Source organism: Lynx rufus, unplaced genomic scaffold (genome assembly GCF_022079265.1).
Source record: "Lynx rufus isolate CCGP_SWC_20201006 ecotype Redwood Valley unplaced genomic scaffold, mLynRuf1.p SCAF_24, whole genome shotgun sequence".
Classification (NCBI taxonomy): Eukaryota; Metazoa; Chordata; class Mammalia; order Carnivora; family Felidae; genus Lynx; species Lynx rufus.
Window position 1 is genome coordinate 12,411,766 of NW_025814839.1, and position 23,198 is coordinate 12,434,963.

The window sequence follows — 23,198 nt, forward strand, 5'->3', positions numbered from 1 at the left end:
CACAAAAACCGTGTGAGTGACCCAGCCCAGAAGCTACTACTCCCTGTAATATTCTATTTCTCATGCAGGTGGCGGTGGACTCGCAGGTGTTCATTTTACAGTAATACTGTGATATACGTAATATGTAATTGTAGTATCAACATCTTGAACCCACCAGCTAAAAGACAGCATGTCTCAGATTTGATTACAACCAGCTACAAGACATATTTTAAAAGTAATAAAGGAACTAAGTTAAAAAATAAAAAGGTAGGGGTGCCTGGGTGGCTCAGAGTGTCCAACTCTTGATTTCGCCTCAGGACATGATTCCCAGGGTTGTGGGACCGAGCCCCAAGTCGGGCTCTGCACTGCGCATGGAGCCTGCTTGGGATTCTCTCCTCCCCCCCATCCGCCCCTCTCCCCCGCTCATGCTCTCTCTCTCTAAAACAAACAAAAAACAAGAAAACTAAAAAGTAATTAAAGCAGGGGAAGGCCGTAAAAATATATGCCAAATAGCTGAGTGAGGACAGACTTTAAAGTAGAATGCACTATTAAAGATTAATGTCACTGTATAATATTGAAATAATTCACTGGGATGCTAAAGGCACTAGGAAGTCTAATTCCTCTAACTGCACAAATTCAAAATATTTATAGCAAAAGCTGAGAGAACTATGAAGAGAAAATGACAAAGCCATAATCTTAAGAGATTTTAACAAAGACTCACTCTCAAGGAAACAGACAAAAATTAGTATGAATATAGAAGACTTTAACAAAAGTCACAGGCTTTGGGGCTCCTGGGTGGCTCAGTCGGTTAAGCCTCTAACTTTAGCTCGGGTCACGATCTCACGGTTCATGGGTTAGAGCCCTGCGTTGGGCTCTGTGCTGACAGCTCGGAACCTGGAGCCTGCTTCGGATTCTGTGTCTGTCTGTCTCTCTCTCTCAAAACCAAATAAACACTGGGGGAAAAAAAGTAACAAGATTTATCTAATGGATATATCTAGCCTTGGAGCCAATATTTAAAAATGAACATTTTTTTTCAAGCACACATTAAACATTACCTTTTTTAAATGACCAACTAGGATACCACAAAGCAAATCTCACAAAATGCCAAGAAATCAATACCTCATAGTGCATGTTCAGAGTACAATGCAATTCAATTAAAAATTAATAGAAAAAATATGAACCAAAAATCCCTAAGGCATCTGAAAATTTTTTAAATTTACTAAATAATTCACATAGAAAGTCATAATGGCCAATAGAAATGTTAAAACTGATCAATAAATACATGACGTTTCATAACTTGTGGGAGAGGGCTAAAACAGATCTTAACGGTAAATCAATTAGCTTTAAATGCACATATACAGAAAGTCTGAAAATTAAGGAACTGATAATAAGCACATGAAAAGGTTGCCGTATTTTTATATAGAGCACACCCAAAGAATGTAAAATTATGAAAAGAAATTAACAAGAAAGAAAATAAATAATAAGCCACATCAACACAATAGGATAGATTAAGAAAGAAGAGAAAGCACAAATACCAGGAATTTAACAAGGGACATAACTTACAAATATGGTGTAAATTCACATAATATGAAAATACTAGGAATAACATCTGATAATAAATTTTAAAACACCAAATGAAAGAGGCAATCTCCTAGAAAAAAACATATCAAAAAATTGTCAATAAATAAAAAACCTGAATAGACCAATAGCCATAAAAGACCAGTAACAAAAGTCCACATACTACCTACCTCCCCATGAATCTAATCACGTAATACCAAAGGCCACTAGGCCCACGTGGTTTTACAGGAGAGCTTTACCAAACACTCAAGGAAGAGATCGGCTCAGACAAAACTTCCCAGAGAACAGAAAAGAGCAGTACCGCTCAACCCCTCACTTAAGGACTGTACCACCCTGATAACAAAGGACGGTATGACAAAGAGAAACTGAAGCCTACATGACAAACACTGTTGCGAACTCCCCTCAAGAACAACAAAAAAACATAAGCAGAGTGCAGACAAGTTGCAGACAGAGACAATACATATGCAACATCCATATCCAACAAAGTCAACAAACAACCTAACAGAATGATGGCAAATGACAGGAGCACAGGAGCACTGAATTCACGGAGAAGTAAACTTGAAAAGCCCATACAGATGTATGAAAAGATACTTGGTCTCACTCAGTGAACTAGAAATTAAAATGCTATGGTAACATCTTATACCTATTAAAACTGGCAACAATTTAGAAGCCTAATTACAAGTGTTGGCAAGGATGTCAGGAAAGAGGAATTCCAAACAACCGTTCACCGAAGGCTCCTGCTCCGATTCTTTTTGACAGCAATCTGGAAACAGGTAGAGGTGAAGCTGCCCACCCCTGAGCAATACCATTTGAGGTGGTCTGTGGGAAAGAAAGGTTCCCGTATTTGCACAGAAAGAATATTAACCGCAGCATCACTGGGAATGGTGAAAAAAGCAGAAGCAATTTAACTGTCCTTGGTATGGAAATAAATACCACTTACACAAAAGTTTAACACACACAAAAATCAGTCTATGTACAGATACATACACATGTAGCAAAAGTACACAAATAGAATACATACCAACTTCGAGGAAATGATTACCTCTGGTGAAGGAGAAGAGGAAAAAAGGGGAATGGTATTTTAGTTACATCTGTTATGCTTTATTGTTTTTTAAAAAATGGGAGATAGGAAACAAACATGGTAAAATATTAACATCTGTTTAATCTTGTGGGTGAGTACATGAGTGTCCTAGTATTTTGTTTCCTATCTTAAAAAATAATTTAAAAAATAAAAAAACTTTACTCCCAAGGGAAAAAAGTTTTTGTATCTGAATTGTTTTATCTTTGCATTCTTAGGCTCTGCCCAGCAAACCACGTCTGGCATCTTTGATGGCAAAGTACAGTTACTAAACTCTGAGCTTCCAAGGACATCAAATAATTTTTTCTAATACAAGTTCTTAATTATACTGTGAAACTTACTAAATGACTTTTTTTTTAGGTTAAAATTACACAATCGTGGCTTAAAGATACCGTTCAGTCAAGTCAGACATTTGAGAATAGTAAGTAGTAAGCCTCTCTTCCACTCTCAGCTCAGTGCTGACAAGTCCAGAGCATCAAAGTATTAAAGAGCCGAATGTTTTCACAGGAACTTGAATCCCATTGAGAGGGCAACTGCTACCAACTGCCCTCCTTCCCATCAAAGCCAAATAAGAAGAAAACTTGCGAACCCTTTCAGAATGCTTATGTTACATGGTAGGAACCGTACGAAGACCTTTCTATCTTCATTCTCACCAATCTGCTTCATGATATAGCATCTTTACTGTCCCCATTTTCTAAATAAAGAAATGGAGTGAAGCAGCACAGACCTAAAGCATCAGTGACGATCCATCCGTACTAGATTTCCATAGGGCAGGAAAATTCCCACTAGGCCATGGGTTGTGAAAAAGGCACAACAGTAATGTTAAAACTATTGGCAGCTGGTCATCAGAAATAGAGCTCATAAAAATGATATCCTGCCACCAGCTGTTTCCTCTGGTTGTAAACATCATCACAAAGCCTTACAACAAATAAAACAGGGAAAGTGGCATCATATTGCAGCAGAACAAAAAGGCCATCGACTACATGTCTGATAGTGATAAAGGAACAAAAAAGGAAGAAAGTGTGAGAAGAACTGGCATCTTAATGGCACACTTGGGGCACCTGGATGGCTCAGTTGGTGCAGTGTCCAACTCTTGATTTTGGCTCAGGTCATGATCTCAGGGGCTCAGCTTGAGCCCCACTTTGACTACTTGCTGGGCATGGAGCCTGTGCTCTCTTTCTAAAAAGAAAAAAAATTTTTTGAAAAAATTTTGAAAAAAATAAATGTGCCCTAATCGTTTTACATACAGGATGTATGTAAATCAATCAAGGGTCAGCGATCACGATTTCAAGGGCTTATACTTGAGTATCTTCTTACCCATAATAAAATCAATTAAGAGAAAAGCACAACATATTTTACCCTATGAGTATATGTTATTAAAAGGGCAGAGCTGGGCACTTATAGACTGCTGAGAGCTCGGTACAAGGAAACTGAAAGAAACCATACAACAGTGGCCGTATATGGTAAAGATGTGGACGCACCGTTCTGAGAAACATTTTGCGCTAGCATTTAATGAGAATGTATTTCTCATTCCTACCCATGACGCATCCTCATTCGTCATCCGGTCAACGAACCGAGGCATCCATGTCTAATTGCTGGCGTGTGGGGGGCCATTCAAAAGAGACACCCACTGTAAGTCAGGCTGGCAACATGGCTCACCTGAGCTTCTAAGCAGCAAATGTAAATAAATGCAGAGGCTGGAAAGAAGAGTTACAAGAATTTAATGCCAGCCCCCCCCCCCTTTTCTTTTTAACTAAATGGTGGTTCATTTTAAGAACTACCTATCAATTTTCCAAGGCTCCTATAGAGAGTAATTTCATTTACTAACAAATCAGGTCACTGTCTCATTAAGGATGTGTCACACCTCAGCTGCATCATCTAGAATATTCCCACTTTTCTAGCATGGAATTGAAAGTTTAGCTGAGAATAGTCTGTCACTCTTTAGACTCCCTGCTTTAAATAATGTGTACAAATTCATTGATTACTTACTAGTCCCAGCCACTTGCCATGAGAGAACTCTATGTACACCTCTCTAGCTAAAACTCCAAGTGGTGGGAATTGCCAGCAAGTCAACTCAAGGGGCAAAAAATGACCCAGGTTACCAAAGGCTCTGGCCCCGAGCCTCATTCACACACTTGGGGAATACTAGTGGACTAGGTCAGGGCACCGAGTTATGCACTATCATTATCTGAAAGATCCTTTGGCCTGCCCGGGGCCCAGCAACATGAGCCCCAGGGAAAATTCAGCCTCCAAAGTGCGTGTACAGCTGGCACAAGGCAGAGGTGTGACAGCACAATTTCCATGTGGCTGGCCCGAGCTGAGGCTGATGGCTTTGACATGTTCCAGCCACCAATCCGCATCGTGGCAGAAAACCACCTAGACACCAGCATTATCATTTACTCTGGGTTTGGGGAAAGTTCTCAAAAATTTCAAAGCAGCCACAAAACTCAAAAGAGCTCCTGGAAAACTGATGCTTCAACTAAACCCAAAGTTAGGCAACACTTTCCTCCAACAGGCATGTTTGGAGAGGGGAAAGTGAAATCAAAATTTAAGCACCAGTAAATGTATTCTCTAACTGCTCTAAGAAGGAACACTTGTAATTTTAAATAACTTTGCAAACACATTCCTCCTGAGGTATACAAAATGCAGTGTAACTCTTATGACATGATAGTCTCGGTTGTTCAAGACATTTCCCATCCATTTCAATGGGAAACCGTAACTGTCCCACCTACATCTACCAGTGCACCTTACTTCTCACACCTCATGTCAAAAAGGAACCCCCACTGGGGCACTTGGGTGCCTCGGGTCAGTTAAGAATCCAACGATTTCAGCTCAGGTTATGATCTCACAGTTTGTGGGACTGAGCCGTGCATGTTGGGCTCTGCACTGACAGCACGGAGCCTGCTTGGGGTTCCTCTCTCTCGCTCTGCCCCTCTCTCTCAAAAGAAATACATAAAAACTTTAAAACATACACACACAAAGGAATCCATACTTAAGAAGTGAACTCATCCTACATGCTGAGGGCAGTACTGAGCAACCAAAACGCTCTAAATATCTACGGATAAATATGTACAGTAGTCCTCTTGCATATTTGTTCCTATAAAGGAGCTCCACTCTGGGATGTGTCTTTAAAGGAGCTAATGGTGGCTCAGTCCGTGAAGTGTCCGACTTTGGCTCAGGTCATGATCTCACAGTTCATGAGTTTGAGCCCCACGTAGGGCTCCGTGCTGACAGCGCAGAGACTGCTTCAGATCTTCTGTCTCTCTCTGTCCATCCCTTCCCCACTCTCTCTCTAGTTCATAAATAATAAATAAATAAATAAATAAATAAATAAATAAATAAATAAATAAAAGGAGCTAATGGTATAGCTCAGATGAACCAGCAGACATTTTCACCCTCCCAAACTCCAAAGTCAACAGTAGGAAGCTGCCAACATGACCTCTGCATTCTATAAAAGATCATTCAGAATAACTGTTTCTTGATGTAACAACGACCCCTCACATGATAACCATTTTCAATCCACACATTAGCTTGCTCGCTCTGGGAGCATCTAACGGATGGCTCTTTCAAAATGTTACCATTCGGTACAGCTACCCAGCACTTTGCCCAGCAGGCTCATTCTCATGATAACACAGGTTTCCAAAAAGTTAATAAACTCCCACGGTGTTAAAAAGTGACGTGTTGGGGCACCTGGGTGGCTCAGTCGGTTAGGCGTCCGACTTCGGCTCAGGTCATGATCTTGCGGTCCTTGAGTTCGAGCCCCGCGTCGGGCTCTGTGCTGACAGCTTAGAGCCTGGAGCCTGTTTCAGATTCTGTGTCTCCCTCTCTCTCTCTGACCCTCCCCCGTTCATGCTCTGTCTCTAGCTCAAAAATAAATAAACGTTAAAAAAATAAAAAATAAATTAAAAAAAAGTGACACGTTAATTTTATCAGTCAAATCAAGCATTCCCCCGTAAGACGCTCCTTCCGCATACGACATCTTTCCAGCTGACGTCCTGGCATTCAGCAATGCGGACACCCACACTGTTCCAGGGTGCTGGCTTCTGAGAACAGTCCACACCATCCCTCTTGGCTGGTCCGGCACGGCAGCTTCCCAGTGCCTTTCCAGCTTCGGACCTACAGTCATCTTATCCAGCCGCTTTATGACCCATCATTATAATCTGTGCTTATTATCCAGACGGGCTATTCTACCCTCGGATGTAAGGGTCTAACACAACCACTACCCTATCCTGAATCAAGGAACAAGAGACAAAGATTTTGCAAACTGTCCGTCCCTACTTTATCTTCACATAAGTTTTTATTTTAGGAAAAAATGTTAATCAAAATCACTTTATATGCCCAAAGTTCAATAACTTTGTCATTCCGTCCATACATTTGAGGATCTTTTTTGTAAGGCACTGACAATAACTCCTTGCTGGCCTTGGAGGGACACACTGAGAACTCCCCAACTCCGTAAGGAGGACGGGAAGTCAAGCAAATGCTCAGAAGCTAAGGAAAAGTTTTCCGTCAGGCAGAAGGGCTCCATACACACCGTGTGGAGTTCAAAGGAGTCCAAAAAGGATGTCTATTAAAGTGGGCTTTCTGGTTTTTCAACTACCTTTCTCTGGTATCAGTATTCTTTACGTAGATACACGCTCTGCTGAAATCTCTTCAGGCCCTGCTGCTTCACACGAAGATAGCTGGGGAGAGGCACAGGTGATGAGACAGGGACTTCCACGGCAGACTGGAAAGCCTGAGGCACACGATATCTGACTTGTGGACAAGCTGGTCACCAAGAGGGATAGCTCCTGACCCAGGAGTAGTACATTCGGAGGAGGTTTTACTTTAAGAGAACCAAAAACACCAACCTTGAGGGTAAGCGGAGGTGCCCTGGAATAAAACACACAGATTGGGTTACCCAGTCCTGGAAAGTAAGCCAGACACTCGAGCTGCCAGGGAGAGGCAGGGCGCTTCTGCAGAGGCCTCACCTGCCTGTGAGCGAAAAACAACAGTCTTCACGGGTACGAGAGAAAATGCCAAACAGATTATTTTGGTTATCACGGGCCCTCTTTGAAACCTGGGTCTAATACTGCATAGACCATTTTAAAAGTCCTCATTAAGAATCTGAGGGAAGTTACTGTAAAACTACTGATTTCATTATCAGAAAGCAAAAACAGTGGAAGTGAACGTCTCCTTACTCAACTGCACCCAAATATGTAATCGGGAATAGACACCGTATTTCCTAACAAAAAATCTGTAAAGTGAAAACTTCATCACTACAGACACGTAATTCCAAACACTTCTGGTCTGAGAACAAACAAAAAACTAGGAACCCCAGATGAGGTGGAATCTAGTCAAAATAAAATTCAGCTTGAAAGCAGAAGGTGAAAAGCAAAATAACTATTGATATAACTGCAAATCGAGGAAATTAAACCATTCAGTATCAAACCAGAAAGCAGAGTAATCGCTTGCTTGTACTAAGCAAATGACACTGGAGGGGTCTCCCCCAGGACCCTCTGTGAATGACGAAGCGTTCCAGAGCTACCACCCCTTTCGATCCCAGCTCTGCACGGGTTTACATACAAGCTTCAGAATAAAAATCCACCCTCCCTGAAGTAAGTAGGGATGAAAACCAGAAAAATAGTGTAAGTTGTTTTTTGGGTTTTTTTTTTTAAGGTAAATGCCTTGGGTTCCATGGCAGAGGCAGTTCACACCTTGCAGCAGTTACAAACACGCAGGACAGGAGGACAGACCCAATTCAGCAGACTGTATCATTTACTCATGACTTACAAAGCTCAGCCAGAAAAGAAACCCAAGTCACCGTTCCTCTAAGAGAGCCAACACGCGCTCCATCACTCACCCCTCCCAGCTCAGCCTCCCCTGGACTCAACTCAGGTCCCACCCCTAACGAGCACAGATATTCAACTCGGCAGCAGGAAATTTGCTGCACATGGTTGTAAGGAGGCTTCTGGACAAATCAGGACTGCAGATGTTTGTCCACTAAACCCTGGGTCTATTTCAGAGTAATCTGAGTTCAGAAACCTTTTCTTTGCCTCTTCCCCAGACTTAGGTTATAACGTTTGGACACCGAGGGCTTCTGCAGGCAGCACTGGCCCGTGTGCTCAGCCCAGATTCACGCTCCAAAAAACCAGCAAAGAGTTAAATGTTCTTTGCACTTGACTCAGTGGCTTCCCTTCACCACACACTCCCAGATCCCACCATTCTGTGAGCCACCAAGCAGCCAATCAAAGCACAGGAAGGAAATTATCCTGGCCGGCTGACAGCCCCAGAGCTCTGATGGCCATATATGGTAAAAACCACTGTCAGAGCCCTGTCAGGCCTGCGGGCCGGCTGCTGTGGACAGATCAGTGAACTGCAGCGGCAGGAGAAGCCGGCCAAGGAAACGTACAAAGGACGGGCTGCCTGCTCATCTCCAGGGGAGGAGGACGGGGAGGGGAGGGGGGAAGCCGTCATCTGCCAGGGCACACTCTGAGTCACAGCCACTCACTGTAATCAAAAATAGCCCCGGGGTACATTGTGAGGTTCCTTCTGCCAGGATTCTGTGCTCCGTTGTTAACTGGGGGTGAGCAGTGTATCCCCCCGCCATGAGCCCCTATAGCAAGACTGTGGCAAACAGTCACTGGGAGAAAATGAAAGGGCCCTTCTGTGGCACTTCATGTGGTAATGAGGCCGTACAGTGCTCGTGTGGCTGGCGGCTCGTGACATAATTTGGAAGTCATTGTTCTGCACCTGGTGCCCTTCCCCTGCATCCTCCTCCCCCCACCCCTGCCTCCCAGCCTTTCAAGGCCCATACAATCGACAGTTTTAAGGTGCTCAGGGCATCAGACAGCGTCTATTTCAGGAGGCGTGAATGGGCATCCCATGACACATCAGGATACTAGCACTGAATAAAATTATTCCCTGCCCGTGACACCAAAGCTACCATGTGCCAAACGTCCACATCTGTACAAAGGGCTACTGGCGTCGCTACCCTTGTCCAAAACGGATCACTGTTATTTGTGGGAATGGAAATTGCCTGTCAGCCGTGTACAGTAAGGGGGAGACGCAGCCAATGCAAATCCAGCAGGTGCTGGCAGTGACTGGGGGTCATGGAGAAAAGCACCATCAGGAGACTGGCGTCCCTTTGGAACTAGCCCGTGAAAGAAGGCACTTATCAGCACTGTGCCTGGCGCTTAAAGGACACCCTCAGTAATGTGAAGTGCTGCGAGATCTCCTCGCTGTGGCCGTGTCCTCGAGGCACGGTACAGACCCAGTATTTTCCAAACCCTAAGACAATTCTCTGAACTGACAGAACCAAAGCCCTGACGAGCAAGCGTTTTGTTATTAAGCCTTCTAACCCCAGAGAAAGAATGCAAAGGATTAAGTATCAATTAGACCACAGTTTCTATATCAAAACAAAAACAAAAACAAAAAAATCTTTCGCACTCAGTGGGGGAAAATGTTCATCAAAAATATACACGATATACACGTACCAATCAAATAAAGACTCAGAGACCCAGGTTCTAATCCACGAAAGACCCCACAGCTCTGGGCAATCACTCAATCTGAGTTTTGATTTCCGCAACTGCAGAACACAGGGATGAAAGCCACCCTAACCAGTGCAAAAACTAAGACACCATGTATGAAGGGGACCCTCCAAGCACATTCTGATGTCACACCCGAGTCTCATTTTTATGAATATGACATGACGTCACTGCCTTCTCCTGAGGAAGAAACAGGAACGATGCTGTGTTGATCCAGTTATGACAATCCTAAAATGGAGAACGGTGCTGCTTATTTTCTGGTTCTTGTCCATATGATGATTACGGAAAACACCAATTTTGCACTATTTACACTGGAAGTGACAGACAAAAAGAATGAAAGAATTGGTGTTTCTGCCAAAAAGCTACCTGTCACCTCCTCTTAATCCCTCTGATGGAACATCCCATTTCACCAGTTTCACCAAACACCCACCTCCACTCCCCAAGATCCAGGAATCTGAGGGAGAATGTGGCTCCCACCTCATTCTCTGTCCTTCTGGGAACAGAGCACCTCTTCAAACTCATCAGTTTAGCGAATTGGCTGGGCTCCTCTTCTGTTTCATCCCTGGCTCCTACACACAGGAGAAACCTGAATTCCAGTAGAACCTTCTCTGTGATGTCTTCCTTGATTTAGGAGCCTCAGCTGGAACTCATCTCTCATCACTGTGTCAGACAACTTTATGTGCACACAAAGCTCCCCACTGGAGAGATCAAGGTCAACCATTACCAAAGCTTTTTAAGAGCAAGAGCCCAGCAAAGGTCCTGGCGTTGAGCAGGTACTCAAACGTCTAAGGACTGAGTATGAATAGGTGGACGAATAAATAAGATTTTTTTAAGGTATTGCTTTAAAGAGACTCTTAAAAACTGAAAACAAACTGAGGGTTGATGGGGGTGGGAGGGAGGGGAGGGTGGGTGATGGGTATTGAGGAGGGCATCTGTTGGGATGAGCACTGGGTGTTGTATGGAAACCAATTTGACAATAAATTTCATATGTAAAAAAAATAATAATAAAATAAACATTTTTAAAAAATAAATAAAAAGAGCCTTTAAAAAAGCAAAAAAAAAAAGGTACTGCTTTAGACTTCACTCAAGCTTAAAGAACAATGAACTCTTCATATATGTTCTGATAGTATTACTGGTAATACTTTTAGAAATAACCTTTACCTATAATAAGTTCATTGTAAAATATTTTGAAAAAATACAGGTAATTATAAAGTAAAAAATAAAAATCACCTTCAGTCCCACCATCAATGTTAACATTCCTGACTCTTCCCCAAAACCAATAACATAATTTGAAGTTACACACAGGACAGTGACTATGACGTTCCAACACATTTTTTAGGTTATATGATAATATCGTGGAACACAGGATAACCAAATCTTGCCATATAATTTTCTCTTGACACTGTACAGAATCCCTCAATTATTCATTTAAGATTTATTTAAGAATGTTATATACCTGAATCTATCTACGTATCTACATAAATATGTGGAAAGAGTGCCTAAAACTACCAAAAGGCCTTTTAGGTCGCTACTAGTAACTCATTTATTCACACATTGTGTGACCTAACATTATGAGTCAAGTGCTCCGCTGTATTTGAAGAATACATGTATTAGTTATCAACCACTGCTTAGTAAGTTACCCTGAAACCTAGCTATTTAAAACAGTCAACATTTATTCTCTCATAGTTTGAGGGTTAGGAGTCCCAAAGCACCTTATTTGAGTGGTTCTGGTTCAGAGTTCTCATGAGTCAGTATGTCAGTCAGGGCTGCACGATCCACTTCCAAGACCACTCACTCACATGGTTGGTCAGCTGGTGTGGACTACGGGTAGGAGGTCCCATGACCCCTCCAGAGAACTGTTGAGGTGTCCTCGAAACATGGTGCTTCCCAAAGGGACAAAGTGGAAGCCAGTAAGTTTTCATGACCTAGTCTCAGAAGTCACATGCCATCAATTCTACCATATCCCAGTGGTTACACGTTCAGCCCTATTTACTGTGTGTGTGTGTGGGGGGGTGGTGGAGTTGGGGGGGGGCCACAGGACACCACGAATACGAGGGCAGAATGACTGGAGGACATCCTGTAGGTCCACCACAATGGATTAAGGCGAGATTCTGGAGAACCTCTACCAAGGGCTACTGTACAAACAGCCATCCAGTTTGCATCCTCCATCCAAGTGACTGTCAAAGAGATCAAGAGGCTGTAATTATAATCATCCTCCCCTTATCTGTGAGGTGGCTAAGAAAATAATTCTAGTACAATGTGACGGTGCAGGCTGTGGTACTAGTGGCACAGACAAGCAGCTAAGGGAACCCAGAGGAGACCTTCCCCTGACTCTGAGTCAGAGAGAACACTTGAGTTGCATACTAGACAGTGAGAAGAGGTACTTAGGATACTGACCGAAATGAATCAAGATTTCTTCCTCAATCGTTATGAAAGAAAAACACTCTAAAGCAACCCTTGTCAACCCAGGCTCTGTGAGAAAATTAAGTCCTGATGCTCTAAGGCAACACGTGTATGTGACGAATTAATTTCTCTCGTATGCATCTAGAAGGCATAGCATGTCCCATCCTTGAGAGAACCAAGAAAATATTTACTGAAATTATTTTCTGTTGGACTGAATTCTTTCACACAACCCTAGTTGATAAAGACTACAAAAGGAGTTGAAAAGATAGCTCAGAGACACAAATAAAGCAATGTCGCAAATATCCCCACACACAGTTCCTACAACAAATGGGAGAAACATCACTGTGTGTAAGAAGGTACCGCACAGCTATTCCAGAGAACCAGGAGAGGAGACAGTGACCCAAAAGGTTAACAGAGGCCTGGCCCCACACCCAGCCCACCATGGCCCAGAGCTCAACTTCCTTAGAGGCAATTACCGGAAGGATGAAATTAGCCACCACCCCAAAAACCCCAAGTCGGAAGGGTCCAGGGAGGAAGGGAGAAAGCAATTAGGGGAGATAGGAGCCCTCCAATTTGCATCCTCCACTTAAGTGAACGTTAAGAGATCAAGAGCATATTAGTCTAACAGCTCCCCCCCCCCACCCTTGTTTTAAGTCAGGATTTAGATTCACTGTGATCTGAAGTTTCAGTGTGTAGGTGCACGCACACACATGTACCGTCCCACAAACACCGGTGTTTTGAGCCACCACAGCTCACGACAGGGATGGGAATGCCCCATCCCGCATCACCAGTGCGGCTGCCCCACAACAGCAGAGGCTTGTTCATGCCCACGTGATACAGCACACGGGGAGCTGAAACCTGTATGCTCTTGATACAAGGCAGCTTGTGTAACCGAGCGGGGGGGGGGGGGGGGCATCCCTACAGTCAAAACCACAAAGCCAACTTCTGTTCTGCAAGACTGCTATTATTCATCCTCTGAAAGACCAAATCCTAAGAAAATGTATTAAGCCACACCTTGCAAGTCATGACAGCACGGCATGCCACAGCTTGAGAGGAACATTACAAAAGAGATCCTGAACCATGCGTGCTAATCGAAATCACTCCACCTCAGGGCTGAGTACTTTCTGTAGTCCTCTAGCAGTGACCTCCTACGATCCCACTCTCCCTAATACAACCTTCTTAACAAAAACCTCAGAAACCATACACTTAAAATAAATCTACATTCATTCCTAAGTTTGCCTCTTGCTATGTATGTGTTTTACTGTCTTTGTCTCCGCTACTCTTTCCATTTTAAGTCCCGCAAGACAGAGATCAGGATTTTCCCAGAATCTAACCACAAGCCTCACGAAGTAGCAATAATAAGCCCTATTTACTGCTGACACTAACCGGCTTTGAAGAGAAATTCATGGAAGGCCGTGTTTTTTAACAGGAGCCTTCCTGAAAGAGTCACAATACATCTGAAGATCAATACGTGCATATTCAATATTAACATGCACAGAAAGCCCCAAAGCATCACCAAAACCAACCTGCCTGTCTATAGTCAGAAAGAAGGGGAGGGATGGACATTACGAGAAGTCTCTGAGATGGTCATTAAAAACCATGCCCGTCTCCTACAGTTCACGTTTAGAGTTAATTCCAGACTATCAGCACGCACTGGAGCCCAGCACACACCCAGAGCATCGCTGCCTGCAATCTTGATTTCGGGAATCATTTTGTATTATATGTGAGAATTTGGTTTTTCTTTGCTTTAAACAAAAGCAGCACCTCGTTATAAAACTATCTCAAAGTTGTCAAGACACTGAAACTGCAGGAAGGACAGTGACATATCCGTGTCCCAGTATAAGTCTGCGGTAGAGCCGGGACTGAACCACCCGGCTCCCCAGTTCTGAGACCCGCGCTCTCCCTCTATGCCACAGCGACTCTAAGGGCTAAATACAGACACTTTAGGACACAAAAATCCCACATGGTACATGTGAACCCATCGATTACAAAAGTCAGTAACTCCCAAGTACTGACCTCATTTCCAATGGCCAGGCTGTCACCTCCTCCAAAACAAATTAATCTTTGAGGAGCAGAGCCACCCAGACCGTATATTTGTCTGGGAAAAAGACCCTTGAGGCTCCTCCAAAAACTAACACTTCTTCCAAACACGGTAACTTATTCTATCTTAATTCCTACAAAACTGGGAAAGGAACAAAATACCAATGCAAGTGAAAACCAAATCCTAAGATCTAGTTAGCTTAGGAACCACAGGCAGGTCTCCCTTAAGTGGTATTAATGAAGCTCAAAGTTTCCCATGGTTTGTACAAGTAAAGATGGATTCACAGAGCCTTTTGTGGGTGAACTTGAAGAGAACTGTCTCAACTCGGACAAAGATTAGCTATTCAAAAGTTATTTCGGGCTTCTCAATTAGCTTCTTCCATTTCTTTGAAGGAAAAAAACCAACCCAAACATATCCCTCAGTCTATAAAAGGGGGAATAAAAACGCAAACTCCCAAACAGATGGTGGTGGTCTGGTACTGCTGGATCTCGGCTGACAAGCTGAGGTGTCCTCTCATCTGGCCACTGTCAAACCCGCCACACGCGACTGACCGTAAATTCAAACTCCCACTCTAGAATCGGGTAAGCAGTTATAATACTGTAATGTATTATTTGCCACAAAACAGCCATTTTCTCCACAGAAAGAAAAGTATTCAAGTAGAAAATTAAATTTCAACTTAATGAAAAGATTCTCCTTTAAAATATAATCACCAGCTCTGCCAATAAGGAAGGTACATTTGGAAAACACTTAACAAATTTGTTTCCAAAACGCATCCCTCTCCTATTTCTGTAGTGAGATGGTCCCATTGTGGACTATCGCATCAATCGGGCCACTGAAGTAAAAATCAGGTGTTAAAATGAGTCAGTCATGAGCATCTGAGAGAAAATAAAGTACAGGAGAATTGGAAATTTTCCCAGTGAGAGTTTTCCCAATGAAAAAACACCAAAATGTAATGGGAAACGATACTTTGACAGCAATTCACTTTACTGTAACCACTTTCAGAATCACACGGTCCATTATGAGATGTACCCCTAATATGCATGGCTGAGAGTCAGGGGGACCCGATGTTCTCAGCAGAGTGGAAACAGCTGTAACATGACCCAACACCTGCGTCCTCACCAGTACTGAGCCCTTATCACTAGAGCTCAGGACTCATCAAACTTATTTTCCTCCTAGAAGCCAACTACAAAATGACGCTTTGCAAGCTCTCTCTCTCTCTCTCAGCAGCCCCCCTCCCTCCTTATCTGCAATGCTGTGATTTCCTGTTAAAGTAGTACTGAGTTTCATCTATAATATTCAAGAACAGTCAGAAATTCCCAACTCTCCTACCTCCTCCCCATATGGGAGAAGGCTCTCTGGAAGGAGAAAGTCAGGAGACCGGGAAGTGGGGTAAGGTTGAAGGTCACACGTAACAGCTTTCAGTAAAGACCCTTTATTTCTACCACTTATTTGCACTGCTTAGATTCTATGCTAAAACTCAGTCTTGTCCAGACTTGAAACCTGCACTGTTTGGGGACATTTTCTTAAGCTCTCATTCCACGTATCATTCAAAACACCAAAAAGTCTCAAAACTGATCACTCACTACACCTGAGAAGGAGGAGGAGGAGGAGGAGGAGGAGGAGGAGGAGGAGGAGGAGGATTAACTTACAAATTTCTGCTCCTCTTAAAAACTGCACTTTTGAGAAAAACTCCCGCGAGAAGAGGATTATTAACAAAACCATAAGATGCCTGTGCCTGCCCATGCTCACAGCATCATTATAATCTCTTATCCACAGCAGCCACACCCAGAACAGAGTTCACCATTCTGTTTAATGATTCTCTGTTAGAAAAAACTGATGGGATCAGTAAAGTGTGTGGAACTGAGTGTCAATTACATCGGAGCCTAATGGTCTCCGCAAGCACACAAGTCTTAGTGAACTATCAATCCCCAAAGTCAATCTATGACAGAATAAATCGAGATTACCAGAGGGTGTCTCAGAGAATGGAAAGTCAGATTACTTACCTTGTGCAGAGGGAGCACAAGGAACGCCCCGCCCCCACTCGCTTCTATGATTATGGCAACAAATCGGGGATTGACAGCGCAAAAGGAACTATCCCAGGTCACTCGAGAAACCCGGATGTCATCGTAACACTGGTCATTTTTCACCGCTTGTCCAAATACATGCCGAAACTTGCTCTGTCGTACCACTCGCCTCATTGTGTCTGTAGAAGAGCAAAAATTATGTTAAAATCATGCACCTACCTGAAAGCTTTATTTTTACAAATGAGAAACTCCGAGAAAAAAAAAAAGCGAACAAAAGAAAGGAAGAAAGAAATCAGAATGATACGGCATTTTGTCTGCTCTCCTAAGAAGTAGCCAAATGGCAAATACGAATTTCCTTCAGCAGCACATACCCAGAGAAAACTGCAAAATGCGTCAGGGAAAGAACTACAAAGAAATGAAAAATTCCTAATTCAAGATCCAGAAACAGCTCATCAGTTTTAATTTCAGGACAAAGATCAAGGCAAAGAACGAAGGAAAATTAGCCTTTCAGGGTTGGGTGGGAATTGAAAGATAATTCACTCCAACCCTCCCCATTTATAGAAAAGGAAACTCCAGAGTGAAGTTACGTGGTGAATTTGAAGCTAAAGAAAAACCTCCAAAAGTTATGACGCTGTGGCTTTTTCCTCAGTCTGCCAAGGTAATTTTTCAGATTTTGAGCATTTTCCCCAGACATCAGCACTCCGCTGAGAACCGTGCCTGCTTACGAGTGTTTCCACAAGACCAGCTATGTGTGGTGGCAAATTCAAGAGACGTAAGCAACCATCCTGGTCTTCAAGAGCCTTCCAATGTAGGAATAATAATCAGAGCAACTTACAACAGAACTCCTGGTGCCAAGTGCCAACAGGACTGTGACTAACACAGCAGACGGGTCAAAAGCCAGGTCTTAGAAAAGAGAAGCAAAGATTTAAATATAAAGTAGTGTAATGAAAGTGCTACTTAGGATGGCAGTAGCATATCAGACGAGGAGAAGCTACAGGCAGTAAACCAGGCCTGAGAAAGATGTGAGACGATCATGGCAGTAGGAGTCAGAGGAAAAGAATAATTCAGGGAGGGGAAACAAAACCAGGTTAGGTTTTCACGTCATTTCACCATAGCCATTTCACCACAGCCATTTCCCAAGTAACCAGGGGACCTGGGAAAGGGGAAGTGACACTGAGCTGGTGTTTCTGGGCTTCCTCAAGGGTCACTTGGGACTCCAAATTCCATCAGGTGTCCCAGAGACATGTGCACTGAAAGCTGCTTTATCACCAGGCCTCACCTGATCAAAGTTTCCTAGACTGCACCCAATATAATTTTCCTGTCTTGCTAATGCAAGAAGACATTCTGTTCCTATTGGCTAGGATAGAAGGAGCCTGGAGAAAACATAAGAGGAAATGGAACATGGTCAAACCTGACAAGTCAGCTGAAAACCAGTACTCCTGACTGCTATGCACAGAGGAAGGTTAACACCTGTCCACTCGTGCCAAATGGGACACATGGTGGGCTGTTGCTAATTCCTTCCCTCTGACGACTCCCTTCCTCATGGCTCTGGGCCCACTGCTAAATGCAGAGGGAGATCATTTATATTTGCCAGAGACTCCTTCTACCCTTCCAAGGCATGTGCAAAAGTGGACTCTTTCCAAGCCTAGGGCATGTGGCTGGGCTGAGGCAACAAACGCTTGGCAGGCAGCTGAGCACCCGTGTTCCTCAGCCCAGCTGTTGTCAGACCTTTCCAGCTGACGACCAGGACCATATATTTAGAGTATTTGGTAGAGGAGATGGCAACTTATTCGCTTCCACTTGGCCAGAGTCTGTCATTTGTGAAACAGTATGAGTAGTTCTCAAGCATGAATAGATAAGACAGCTTCTATGAGGTGGTGAAAACCACAAGAAAATCACATCCATACAAAAGTCAAGGTACAGCCAGCTGGTCTCAGGATCCACTTCCCTATACAACCATCTGTATAAGTTAGCAAAAGCTGGAATCTTCCCCACTATCTTCCAGCAAGTGTTTCGAAAGTAAGTTTACAGAAAAGAAAGGACTGTACCGTTACCATAAGTCAAAGAGGTATCGTTCATATACATATAAAGTTTTTACAAATTCAGAACATGAAAACCCCAACAGAAAATTTACAAAGGACATGAAGAGGTAATTTACAAAAGAAATACAAACTGCATTTATCTCCACTCCTTCCTGAAATCCTAATAAAATGCTGTAAAGGAATAAAAGTAGGTATAAACACCAAAGGCAAGAAAAAGGACACTGGAAAGCCTACAAAAAAGCAAACGTGGAGGCACCTGGCTGGCTCATTCGGTGGAGCGTGCGACTCTTGATCTCAGGGTTGTGAAAATTCAAGCCCCGTGGTGGGTATAGAGATGATTTAAAAAAAATAAATCTTAGGGCGCCTGGGGGGCTCAGTCGGTTAAGCGTCCGACTTCGGCTCAGGTCATGATCTTGTGATCTGTGAGTTCGAGCCCCACGTCGGGCTCTGTGCTGACAGCTCAGAGCCTGGAGCCTGCTTCCTATTCTGTCTCCTTCTCTCTCTGCCCCTCCCCCGCTTGTGCTCTCTTTCTGCCAGAAAAATAAATAAACGTTAAAAATTATTTTTTTAACGTTCATTTATTTATTTTGAGAGAGAGAGCATGTGTATGGGGGGAGGAGCAGAGAGAGAGAGAATCCCAAGCAGGCTCTACGATGTCAGCACAGAGCCTGACACAGCGCTCAGTCCCATGAACCATGAGACCATGACCTGAGCTGAAATCAGCAGTCAGACACTTAACCCACTGAGCCACCCAGGAGCCCCTAAAAAAAAAAAAAAAAAAAAAAAAATCTTAAAAAAAAAAAATGTGACAGTGAAATCTAGGAAGACAGAAAGCTATCATGCATGTGTAACGGACTTAAGCATGAATGTTCTCTACTCAGCTGAGTGCCTCAGCGGGAGAATCTCACCAAAACGATGCCCGCCAAGGCCCACTGTGAAAACGCAGAGCACTCAGAAGAAAACTTGTACGCCTCTAAAGATAGGGATGTGGGATACGGCTGTGGAAAAAGTTGACTGAAAGTCTAAAATTGAGAGCAGCTAGACACCCTCCTCCAGCGCTGCACTACCAGGGGACTGCCCCACACCAGCCTCGGCAGAAGCCAGGCTGCGGGCCCTGGACACGACAACGCCCAGCACAGGTGTGAGCACAGGTGTGAGCGGTACGACCGACAACCTGGTTCTGTGGAGTGGAGCCTCCAGCCCTTGTTCCGGGGACTCCCAGGCCCAGACACCACCCACTCTGCTCTGCAGGAGACCAAATCTAACCTCCCTCCGTGAGTTCCACCACTCAACCAGCCCCGCCACCCACACAAGGCATCAGGTCAGCTTTTTGTGCCTCCTTTGAAATGTGAATGGACGTTTGAGGCCTTCCTCAAGGCCTTTAACTTAAAAAAGAGAGACCCATTTTTCGTCTTTACTCAAATAGGCTAGATACCATCTAATCTCACTAACAATATGAATATTATATAAGCACGTAAAGTGCTTTGGATGTCCTCGTTGAAAAATATTATGCGACTCTGCTGGGTGACTGACATACTAAAATACCCTTAAAAGTCATTTCTGTATTACACGTAGTGACAACTTACTTTCATCCTAACCACATGAAGTCAGAACGGAGCAGAGCGCTGGCTACATAGCAGAGCAGCGAGAAAAGACCGCGCTTTACGGCACAGTGCTGACTGAGCCCCGCACGTTCAAGTGGAACTTGAAGGGTAGTGTGCACCCATTCACATCCAAGGTCGGACCTGATCTGGGCTCAGCTGTCCACATGTGGCACAGCTGCTTTTGCTGCACACAACAGAGGAAAGCAATTACGACGGCAGGCCCCAGAGTCAGACAGCCTTGTGAGTGAGAAGCACAGCTGTACCATTTACTTTCTGGCCCAGGTTCAGTAGGGCAAGTCACTGAATCTCCTTAGGTGTCAGATTCTCTATGTGAAAATGGGTATGAGATACATAAAACTGAAGTTATTACTAAATGAGCACTTGGTGTTGGGATTGTAGCAGAAGATTAACACGTTAAAGCACCTCGTATGGTTAGAGACACCTAACTAATTATGCAATAAATGTCAGCTATTGTTATCATCCTAGAACTTGACATAAAGTAATTTGGATTAAGATCCCAGTTTTCCCACTTACTAGCAAATTACAAATTACTTAATTTGCCTTTCTGAGCTTCAGCTTCCTCTTCTATACAACGAAGGAATTGGTACTTGTAAGAGTTAAAAACAACATCTGACAAACCCAGGTCCAGATAGATGATTTCACCGCCAAAGCCTATCAAACATCTAAAGAATTAACACCAATTCTTCACAAATTCTTCCAAATAACAGAAGAGGAGGAAACACTTCCAAACTAATTTTAAGAGGCCGGTATTACTCTAATACCAAAATCAAAGACATCACAAGAAAACTACACCAATATGTCTTATGAATAGAGACACAAAAATCCTCACCAAAATACTAGCAGACCAAATCTAGCAACCTATAAAAAGGATTATACACCATGACCAAGTGGGACTTGTCCCAGGAGTGCAAAGTCAGGTCAACATCTGAAAATCAATTAGGGTAACATATATCAATCGAATAAAAACAAAACTTGTACAATCATCTTACGCAGATAAAGTACTTGACAAAATCCAACACTTTCATGATAAAAACACTCAAGAAACTAGGAATACAAGGAAACTTCCTCAAACTGATTAAAACAAAACAGAAACCCCACAGCTAGCACAATCCTCAATGATGAAAGAGGCTTTCTCTCTTGATCTCCAAGATCGAGAAGCAGATAAGGATGTCTGCTCTTGCCATTTTTATTCAGCAATGTGCTACAGGTTCTAGCCAGGGCAATTAGACAAGAAAAAGAAAGAAAAGGCATTCAAACTGAAAAGGAAGAAGTCAAACTATCTCTGAACATAGATGACATGATCTTACAACCCTAAGAAATCCACTAAAAAACTATGAAAATTAATAAGTTCAGCAAGGTTGCAGGATAAGAGATCAATACACAAAAATCAATTGTATTTCTATATAACTCTTTTTAATTTTTTTTTAACGTTTATTTATTTTTGAGACAGAGAGAGACAGAGCATGAACGGGGGAGGGTCAGAGAGAGAGGGAGACACAGAATCTGAAACAGGCTCCAGGCTCTGAGCTGTCAGCACAGAGCCCGACGCGGGGCTTGAACTCACAGACCGCGAGATCATGACTTGAGCCAAAGTTGGTCGCTTAACCGACTGAGCCACCCAGGCACCCCTATATAACTCTTGATAAACCATCTGAAAATGAAATTAAGAACACAATTCCATTCACAGTAGTATCAGAAAGAATACAAAACTTGGGAATAAACCCAACCAAGAAGGTGAAAGAAAGACTTGTACACTGAAAACTACAAGAAGACACTGCTGAAAGAAATTAAAGAAGACCACAATTAAATGGAAAGATATCCAGTGCTGATGGATCAGAAGGCTTAACATTAAGATAGCAATATTCCGGGGCACCTGGCTGGCTCAACTGGTAGAGCATGTGACACTGGATCTCAGGGTCATTATTTCAAGCCCCACAGTGGGTATGGAGCATCCTTAAAAAAAAAAAAAAAAAAAGACAGCAATACTCCCCAAGCTGATCTACAAGTTTACAGCAATCCCTTTCAGAATCTTAGCTGACTTCATAGAAGTTAATAAACAGATTCCAAAATTCATATGGAACTGCAAAGGAAACCCCCCAAAAACAAAACCACCTTGAAAAAGAAGAATGAAATTAGGAAGATCGATATTTTTTTATTGCAAAACTTACTACAAAGCAATGAAAATCAAGACAAGGATGAACATACAGATCAATGGAACAAAATTCAAAGTCTAGAAATACATTCATACATCTTTGGTCAAATGATTTTCAACGAGTGCCAAAACCATTCAATGGGGGAAAAACTGCCTTTTTAACAAAAGGTGCTGGGACCACTGGATAGCCACATACAAAAGAAGCCTGACCCTAACCCACACTATATAAAATAACTAACTCAAAATGGGTAAAGATATAACCCATAAGAGAATTAAAACTATGAAACTCTTAGAAAGAAACATAGAAGTAAATCTTCATGACCTTGGATCTGACAAGGGATTCTTAGACATGACACCACCAAAAGTACAAGCAACAAAATAAAAAGTAGATAAACTGGATCTTATCAAAATTAAAAACCTTTGGCTTCAAAAGATACCATCAAGAAAGGAAAGAAACAACCCATCAGAATGGGAGATTTTTGCAAATCATGTATCTGATAAGGCCTCTGTATCTAGAATATATAAAGAATTCTTACAATTCAGTAAGACACACAATCCAATTTAAAAGGGGGCAAATAACTTGAATAGATATTTTTCCAAAGAAGGTACACAAATGTCCAATAAGCACATGAAAAGATGCTGGACATCATTAGTCACTGGGGAAACGTAAATCAAAACCACATCATGCCCACTAAGATGGCTAGAATCAAAAAGTCAGAGAATAACTTGACAAGGATGAAGTGTTGATGTTGA

At 42.9% G+C, this 23,198-nt stretch overlaps 1 protein-coding gene across 2 annotated transcripts in view; it reads right to left on the reverse strand.

Moving 5' to 3' along the window:
• The window catches only part of CORO1C (coronin 1C), a 76,480-nt gene that overhangs the window by 31,687 nt on the left and 21,595 nt on the right, over nucleotides 1-23,198 (reverse strand). The window contains exon 2 of one of the 2 annotated variants that reach the window (XM_047088194.1): nucleotides 16,606-16,805. The exons of the other annotated variant lie outside the window; for it this stretch is intronic. Within the exon in view, the coding sequence (XP_046944150.1) occupies nucleotides 16,606-16,800 (195 nt within the window). The 5' untranslated portion in view covers nucleotides 16,801-16,805. The remainder of the gene's footprint in view (nucleotides 1-16,605; nucleotides 16,806-23,198) is intronic. 2 annotated transcript variants of the gene reach the window in all.